A 10,453-nucleotide genomic window follows, 5' to 3' on the forward strand; every position below is an offset into this window, starting at 1 on the left:
GTTATTGATTCATTGTTAGTGGAACGTACTTTAAACATTATAACATTATACTTACAGTCTCTGATGTTGTTCAAAAACAAGAAAATGTTTGTACAATGAGTAAATAACATTGCAATAATGACTGCCAGAACATTCCTATAACAATGCAATGTTCCCGGGAGAACATTGAGGGAATGTTTGCTCAATGAAAAGAGTAACGTTCCTATAACCAAGAAAAAAATAACGTTTTCACAACCTAATGATAACGTTAGGAAAACATTCTAAGAACATATATTTTTTTAGCTGAGCAGGGCCGTTTCTGAGCGCATGGGGGCCCCAATCGAATTCCAACTTGGATTTGAATTTGAATATATTAACTTAAAATTTTAATATATTAATTACACAGAATGTAAAAAAACATTAATAATAAATTTACAAAAATGTAACAATTAATTACCAATAAATAACCACAATAAATGGCTTTAAAAAACAATAGATAACTTTTTTTAATTACAAATTTTTTAAAATAATAATATAAAAAAAAAAACGACATTTGCGGTGCCCCCTGGTGGCTCGGAGACCGTACGTGGCCACTTATACCACTTATATCTAGGAATGGCCCTGATTTAAACTTTAAAACCAGTTCATTTGTGAGCATAATGCACAGAATATGTTGATTTATTTTATAGACACAAAGAAATATGTATCTTGTGCATGTTGTAGCCACAATTTAACAATTTAAAGTCCTTTTATTAACATGAAAACGATTCATTTGTGAACATAATGCACTTAAATTAATGCCGATTTTCTGTACAAACACCAAGAAATGTGTTGCAGCTATGATTTAACTTCCCTTACGAATGTTGTAAAATCTGATTTAAAATAACTAGTAATCACGATGTGTTCCAGTTCCAGTACAGTGCACGAAATGACAAAGATGAGTCATTTAGAAAACACCTAAACATACCCAGGAATCACCAAACCACAGCGTTCATGATGTCAGATCCGTTCCATAGAATCAAAACCTGAATTTAAAACTGAAGTGAAAATTAAAATACCCACAAAATGACATCAGACACGACTGCAACCGGGGAGAAAAGTCACAGAGGGACAATCCAAAATGGCCACATTTACACATGTAATGCTGGGTTTCTTTGTTTTGATTGAGGTTTATGCTTGTTTAAAGCATATAAAAAGTCTTAGAACGTATTTTGATCAGGGTTCAGCAAAAGCTCAACAATTCCCTTCTCATCTTTTCCTCTGAAAACCACATGTGCTGCATTTTAGACCGTTTAGAAAAACGAAATCCCAGTGCCTGAACCACTCCAGACAGACAGAGTCAAATCATTACCTTAAAACAGGGCCATTTCTGCTCACGACTGGATCTGTATTGAGTGTAAGAGGATCTGTATTGTTAAAGTCATCTCTGAAGGAGAGGAGAGGGTATCGGGGGAGAGGTAGGGGGTGTAAAACATGGAGCGCAGCCTTTAGGGATGTTAAGAGATTAAGCAGTGTGGAAGAGGAAGGGAGGGAGAGTTGATTGGGATTGAACGTTCTCTTATATCATTATCTCGCTGAATAATCCTGCTCGCTGAGTCTTTAGTGGTCGGGGGAAGGGAACGGTCATATTTACAGTCTATGAGCCGTGCCTTCGCCTTATCTGCTGTGTTTGGCCTTTTTGTTTAGCTTTTGTTGCTATTTAAGAAATATAATTTGGAAAGAATGCACGGTAAAGTCTTTCTAAACGTACATTTATATTTATGCATTTGGCCAAAGTGCACATTTTTAGCAAATCGTGCATTCCCTGGGAATCAAACCCATGACCTTGCTCTACCAGTTTAGGAGACTAAACTCTCTAGTAGTCTATTAAAGTCCCAAAAAGCAAACGCATGCGTGAAGCGATCGTCTGTGTTCCGCAACTGCTTTCGGGTCCTTGAATAACATATAACATGCGAGTAAGGGCAGCCAGTGGACTTTCTGGTGCCCTCCTAGGGTAAGATTGTGCCCGCCTTGGGAGTTGGTGCCCTACGCAGACTGCGTAGTATGCTTATAGGGAGCGGCGGTACTGCTGACTACCACCCCTGGAGTCTTGAGTTTGAATCCAGGGCGTGGTGAGTGACTCCAGCCAGGTCTCCTAGCAACCAAATTGGCCCGGTTGCTAGGGAGGGTAGAGTCACATGGGGTAACCTCCTCATGGTCGTGATTAGTGGTTCTCGCTCTCAATGGGGCGTGTGGTGAGTTGTGTGTGGACCGTGGAGAATAGCATGAGCCTCCACATGCTGTGAGTCTCCGCGGTGTCATGCACAACGAGTCACGTGATAAGATGCGCGGATTGACGGTCTCAGAAGCAGCAACTGACACTTGTCCTCCGCAACCCGGATTGAAAATGGGGACTTTCAAAAACTGCATACGTTGGAAAACAACGATGAAATCGAAAAATCAATCCATAATTAAGGCCACATCCACAAGTTTGAAAACTCATAATATTTTAAAATTGTCAGTATTCTAACATCAGTTTTCCAAATTATTTCAGTAATGGGAGCATTTTTTTTAAACACTTTTTGGTGGAGGAAAACGCTGTTCAAGTGTGGATGAGAGGTGTAACCGTAGCAAAATCTATGCATTGTCAAATAAAAACATATTAGTGTGGACATGGCCTTATTCTCTAGTTCTATAGAAAGTCATCACTGGAAATTGTGTATCTAAATTGCTTTTCTCAGCCCAAACATTAAAAAAAGAGCAAGAGCGTCAAGTCGCAGCACCGCTTCCTATGAATTTCTGAAGTATGATAACAAGTTCGTCCTGTCAAACAGTTCTGAGTCAACATGACATGCCTCTGGTCTTACATGTCACGTCATGCCATTGCAAGAGTAGCAGGACGTGATTGTGTGCCTCTAAAGATCACAACACGGGTCACAGATTTGTTTCTAAAGCAAGGACAGGCATTTGAGAGGGGCCCACCCCCCACAGAACACACACCAGCCCTCAACTATCGCCTCAACGGACGCCTGGCCAGTTAAAGGTGTAGCGTACATATTTTAGCATGTAAGAAAGCATGAAAACATTCATTCAGATTTGTGCATTCCCCTGTCCTGACCTCTTAAAAAGATCTGTGAATGATTTTCTTTGATTTAATGTTTTATATGAGACCAAAGTACATCAAAATTGCAACACAATCTAGATTTATTTGCATTTATTCGTTTGTAAGATGTTTATTTGATCACAATCCTGTTCCTCTCTGCTCCTCAGTGTCACATGATTCATTTAAAACTTGAGTCTTCCTTATTTTAAGTTTCAAGACAAACATTGTTTCATTTTATCTGATGACCTAAGTTTGGTTTCATGCCATCTACGATAACATTATGGGCCCCGCCTTGCATTAGTTACAAACAATAACAATCTTTGTGAACTGAAATCAACATTGTGTCACTATCATTGCACAATAATGAACTAAAAATGAAAGACATTTTTATTGGGTTGTCAACAACAACAACAACAACAACAACAAAATATATATAGTTTTTTTTATTCATAATTTTAGGCAAAAAAATAAAATAAGAATCTAATAAGAATCACCATCATATATATATACACACTATATACCTATTTTAGGTTAATATATACCAATTTAATTAAGAGATCATGTTCAGGTGACCAGGTCATATTTCACTAAATAAATAAATAAAAGATTAAAAAAAAAAAAAAGATTTGTGACAATTTTCATGACTAATAATTAATTTCACAATTTCTCCCCAAAAATCTCATTACGCTAAGGTGTCTGTAAATTGTACTTTTATTAATTTTTTTATTTCCATTACTGTCAGTGGTGATTCTTATTACTGTAATACAATGTGTGATTTATTTTTTATTTACATTATGATAAATTAAAGGCAGTACAACAAATACTACCATGATGTAAAATATTTTCAAATAATTTATATCTAATATATTCATTTTAGTTTATTTAACATGAAAATTTGTAATGTAATTTTTTTTCATTACGGTAATGAGAGTATTTTCTTTTCATTACGGTAATGACAATATAATTTTTTTTTATTACGGTAATGAGAATATATATAGATATTTTTTCCATTACGGTAATAAGAATATATATTTTTTTCATTACGGTAATGAGAATATATATATTTATTTCATTACGGTAATGAGAATATATATTTTTTTTTCATTACGGTTATGAGAATATATTTTTTTTTTCATTACGGTAATGAGAATATATTTTTTTTTCATTACGCTAATTAGTATTTTTTTTCATTACTGTTATGAGAATATATTTTTTTTTCATTACGGTTATGAGAATATATATTTTTTCAATACGGTAATGAGAAAACAATTTTTTTTCATTACGGTATTGAGATTTTTTTTTTAATTATGGTAATTCAAATTTATTTCATTATGGTAATGAGAATATTTTTTAATGATCAATTTAATCGTCACAAAAATTATGTTACAATGCAAAAAAAATATATATTTATTAAAATATTAATTTTCATTATACATAATTACATTTTGTATTTCTTTTGTTTGATTTTGGGATTAAATATGACATATGTTCTCATTAGGTTTCGTAAGATACATCCTGACACTGCATTATTATTCGTCTTGTTATTAGATGTTTACAACACAATGCTATTACAGCTGGAAATAAAAAGAGTCATTTAACAGTTATCTGAAATTATGTCATATAGGATGAAGTAAACCACTTTAGATAAACCGCCCTGTTTACTCATTAACTCCTCTGCCAAGTCTAAGCCTTGATAATAAGTCACAAGACACATTTGAACACCATGAGCTCTAGTCAAAGGGCAAATTTCACCTCATTGGACACTCAAACAACAGCAAAAGATTTGGATTTCTGATAGTTGTTTAATGTGCATGTGTTTAGATTAATTTAATGTAGGTTTATTTAAGGTTCCCTGTAATGCACGAAGAAGACATGAACTTTAATACAATAATTATATATGCTGCTGTAAAACAGGCAGGCTCACTGTGGAACTGCCTGTTCTTCCCCATCTTGGTGAAGTGTGTACTTCATTTATTGGCAGTAAATGGGCTAGAAATGGAGCAGGGAACTGAACATGTGACACAATACACTCGGCTGGAGGAAGTTATCTGACACTCAATTATTTGTCACACTGTTGGCGAGCTTTGTAAGAAAGGGGCCGTACTGTTCTTGATCAAAACACACTGAGCTCTTTTCATGTCCTCACCGAGTCTCAGTGTGTAACCCATTTGTATTTTACAGGGTAACGTGTGTGAAATTAAAATATCACAATAAACATGTAGAGACGTGCTCAGTGTCACTCGCACAAACACTAAACACCATCAGGGTAACACATGTGAAATTAAAACAACACAATAAACATGTAGAGACGTGCTCAGTGTCACTCGCACAAACACTAAACACCATCAGGGTAACACATGTGAAATTAAAATAACACAGTAAACATGTAGAGACGTGCTCAGTGTCACTCGCACAAACACTAAACACCATCAGGGTAACACATGTGAAATTAAAACAACACAATAAACATGTAGAGACGTGCTCAGTGTCACTCACACAAACACTAAACACCATCAGTGTCACACACACAAACACTAAACACCATCAGTGTCACACACACACACACACTAAACACCATCAGTGTCACACACACAAACACTAAACACCATCAGTGTCACACACACACACACACACTAAACACCATCAGTGTCACTCACACAAACACTAAACACCATCAGTGTCACACACACAAACACTAAACACCATCAGTGTCACTCACACAAACACTAAACACCACCTGTGTCACACACACAAACACTAAACACCATCTGTGTCACACACACAAACACTAAACACCATCTGTGTCACACACACAAACACTAAACACCATCTGTGTCACTCACACAAACACTAAACACCATCAGTGTCACACACACAAACACTAAACACCACCTGTGTCACACACACAAACACTAAACACCATCTGTGTCACACACACAAACACTAAACACCATCTGTGTCACACACACAAACACTAAACACCATCTGTGTCACTCACACAAACACTAAACACTAAACACCATCAGTGTCACACACACACTAAACACTATCAGTGTCACTCACACACACACTAAACACCATCAGTGTCACTCACACAAACACTAAACACCATCAGTGTCACACACACAAACACTAAACACCATCAGTGTCACTCACACAAACACTAAACACCACCTGTGTCACACACACAAACACTAAACACCATCTGTGTCACACACACAAACACTAAACACCATCAGTGTCACACACACAAACACTAAACACCATCAGGGTAACACATGTGAAATTAAAATAACACAATAAACATGTAGAGACGTGCTCAGTGTTACACACACAAACACTAAACACCATCAGTGTCACACACACAAACACTAAACACCATCAGTGTCACACACACACACACTAAACACCATCAGTGTCACTCACACAAACACTAAACACCATCAGTGTCACTCACACAAACACTAAACACCATCAGTGTCACACACACAAACACTAAACACCATCAGTGTCACACACACAAACACTAAACACCATCAGTGTCACACACACAAACACTAAACACCATCAGTGTCACACACAAACACTAAACACTAAACACCATCAGGGTAACACATGTGAAATTAAAATAACACAATAAACATGTAGAGACGTGCTCCGTGTCACACACACAAACACTAAACACCATCAGTGTCACACACACAAACACTAAACACCATCTGTGTCACACACACAAACACTAAACACTAAACACCATCAGGGTAACACATGTGAAATTAAAATAACACAATAAACATGTAGAGACGTGCTCAGTGTTACACACACAAACACTAAACACCATCAGTGTCACACACACACAAACATTAACACCATCAGTGTCACACACACACAAACATTAACACCATCAGGGTAACACATGTGAAATTAAAATAACACAATAAACATGTAGAGACGTGCTCAGTGTTACACACACAAACACTAAACACCATCAGTGTCACACACACAAACACTAAACACCATCAGTGTCACACACACACAAACATTAACACCATCAGGGTAACACATGTGAAATTAAAATAACACAATAAACATGTAGCGACGTGCTCCATGTCACACACACAAACACTAAACACCATCAGTGTCACACACACAAACACTAAACACCATCAGTGTCACACACACAAACACTAAACACCATCAGTGTCACACACACACACACTAAACACCATCAGTGTCACTCACACAAACACTAAACACCATCAGTGTCACACACACAAACACTAAACACCATCAGGGTAACACATGTGAAATTAAAATAACACAATAAACATGTAGAGACGTGCTCCGTGTCACACACACAAACACTTAACACCATCAGTGTCACACACACAAACACTAAACACCATCAGTGTCACACACACAAACACTAAACACCATCTGTGTCACACACACAAACACTAAACACCATCTGTGTCACACACACAAACACTAAACACTAAACACCATCAGGGTAACACATGTGAACATTAAACATAACACAACTAACACATGTAGAGACGCTAAGCATCAGTGTAACTCACACAAACAATAAACACCATCAGTGTCACACACACAAACACTAAACACCATCAGTGTCACTCACACACACACACTAAACACCATCAGTGTCACACACACAAACACTAAACACCATCTGTGTCACACACACAAACACTAAACACCATCAGTGTCACAAACACTAAACACCATCTGTGTCACACACACAAACACTAAACACCATCAGTGTCACACACACAAACACTAAACACCATCTGTGTCAAACACTAAACACCATCAGTGTCACAAACACTAAACACCATCAGTGTCACACACACAAACACTAAACACCATCAGGGTAACACAAGTGAAATTAAAATAAAAGAACAAACATTTAACTAAACAGAACACCCCAATGTACTTAACTACTATTAAAAATAAGAAGAAACATAATTACTCTCATAAAATATAATTAAATATATTGTATCATGCAGGGAATTCTGGGAATGCCAGATTTTTGTTTTTTTACAATACAATGTTATTGTTTGGAGTGTCATTTTGTATTTTCCCGGTCAATGGCTGTGCCCCCCCCCATCCCAAAAAACAATAATATATATATAGGCTATATTTTCATTTGTGATTTTCTGAAGTTTGAGTCCACTTGTGAAAATGTTTCTATTTTGCAATTTTCTAATTTAATCATTTATTTTTCATTACAAAGGTCATTATCAGCATAACAGTTAGAGCTACAAATTTATGTAAAACTGGATGATTATGATGTAATCATGATCCTGCATGTGAAATTTCACAGAGCATCTTAAGTGCTTTAATGAAACATGAGAATGAGTTAACACAGTCATTGTCAAAATGTGCTTATTTGATTACTGATCACAAGATTGTGTGGAATCAGAAATATTTCCTATATTATGTCATTGTAATCATGTAATCACCAGTTTGGACACAACTAGCCAATGTGTTACTATAGTAACCATAGCTGGACTATGGCGTTTGTACAATAACCATATTAACCACTAAATTATGATTTTTATTATCATAGTTTTACATCAAACCTGTAAATAATAAATCACTTTAGCATGGTTCAAATTTATAGATTATGATGAAAAATGAGTGTTAATAATGTAAAAACACAAATAGACACTTTGTATAGAAAAGAGCTGATTTATTATGTAAAACTGTCACATTGTTATGCTTGTCACGAGAGATCAGAATATCATACAGAATAAAGAAAGAAATGTCTTAACATTGCAACTGAGCAGATTTTGTTCTGAAAGTCACAACCAGTTCATGAACACATTGATGATGTAAACACGTTACCTAGTGGCAGGTGTTTAAATACAAGGTGCCACTGAGTCACAAAACTGATTAAAGTCCCTTTGCATGAAATCTTCGCTTTGCATCATGTCGTCTTCGGATGGGAAATACTGCATGCTTTCTTCTTGATCGAAGTTGAAGAATGAAAATGACTGGCATGGGTTCAACTGTCGTGCGTAAAATGTGGGCGGTAATTCCGGACCGTCCAGGAGTGCGCCTCTAGCGTTCTCGAGCACACCCAGGTACGAGTCCATGTCCGCGAAGTCCATTTCGCAGTCGGACCAGCTGTCAGTGCCCACCGAGTCCGATCGCATATGCATCATTTGGTATTTTTCATGCATAAGGAATTGGTTGGTGTTCCTCGGTGCCCTCATGCCAGGCGCTCGGTTGCCCTGGACGTTGACGGGACGCAACGAAACGATCGCGGTCGGCACGCGCGGCAGTCTTGCGCGCTTTTTGCGCATTTCTGGAAAGTGCGCTCTTCTTGCGTGCCTCCTTCCCCACTTGTGCCACCTGTGTTTGCCGCTCCCTTTGCTTCTCCTCGACTCATTCTTCCCCCTTTCTGTTTCCTTCTGTCTGTCTCCGTAGACCTCCCAGTGGCATATCATGCCCCTTCCGCACATTTTCTCAGCGTCAAGCATCAATTAGTGCGCGCTCACATAGTATGAAGGCAACAAAGGATGCTTCTTCCTCGCTTAAGGGTTTGGTAACTCGTGCCTCTCTGTCTCTGCACAGTGTACCCCCTCGGTCGTCTACCTTTTTACAATCTTTTCCGATTTTTTCTTGGTCACTGGCTTTCGATGGCACATAGCCTGGCGCAGTGCCCTCTTTAGAGGCAGCTTGACTCTGATGTGAGACTTCAGCTTTTTTTTCCCCTCGAGTAACCAGTGTCTTTTTGTCTTGTTTCAAAAGCTAAATTGATGTCTAGATGACTAAAGAGTGGTAACAAAAGTGTTTGTAGTTTGTTTTACTTTGGTTAAGTGCCAACAAACTACGCGTTCTCTACTAACTAACTATCCTTCTCAAGATGACATTTGAAATGCGATAATCCGTTTTTTGTGAGGTACTTAAACTGTCGGATGGCGCCAAACGGCTTCGAATAGTTAGGGGTGGTTCATTGTTGCTTGAGGTAAAGTATGTCAAATATGTTTAAAATAAATTCTATAAAACATTCCATGTGAACTAATATTGATTTTTTTGTTTGTTTTTTTTTCAAAGAAAAAATATTTTTTACGACAACGTGATTTTTTCTTCTTCTGACGAAAACACGCCGCTCCCGAGATCACAATGGTCTGTTCCGTTTCTGGCGTCTTCATATCTGATCTAGGATCAGCTACTCTGTCATGATCTAATTCTCTGTCATATATGGAAACGAAGCTCAGCAGATGCCAGATCAGATTACACGACAAAGAGTGTGTGGACGTGAAGTATGTGGTAAATGTGAGGACAACAAACTAAGGGGTGGTTCTCTTTCCCGTTTCTTTTTTTAGTCAATATTTTTGTTTCTCTGTTTAGTTTTAGACA

General features: G+C 37.3%; 1 protein-coding gene across 1 annotated transcript; it reads right to left on the reverse strand.

The window, feature by feature from the left end:
* Positions 1 to 8,756: 8,756 nt before the first annotated feature.
* wu:fb55g09 (coiled-coil domain-containing glutamate-rich protein 1) lies at positions 8,757 to 9,963 on the reverse strand. The gene has a single exon (XM_052123871.1). The coding sequence runs from the start codon at positions 9,568 to 9,570 to the stop codon at positions 8,947 to 8,949; it is 624 nt and encodes a 207-aa protein (XP_051979831.1). The 5' UTR covers positions 9,571 to 9,963; the 3' UTR covers positions 8,757 to 8,946.
* Between the last annotated feature and the right edge of the window lie 490 nt (positions 9,964 to 10,453).

Source organism: Xyrauchen texanus, chromosome 50 (assembly GCF_025860055.1).
Source record: "Xyrauchen texanus isolate HMW12.3.18 chromosome 50, RBS_HiC_50CHRs, whole genome shotgun sequence".
NCBI lineage: Eukaryota > Metazoa > Chordata > Actinopteri > Cypriniformes > Catostomidae > Xyrauchen > Xyrauchen texanus.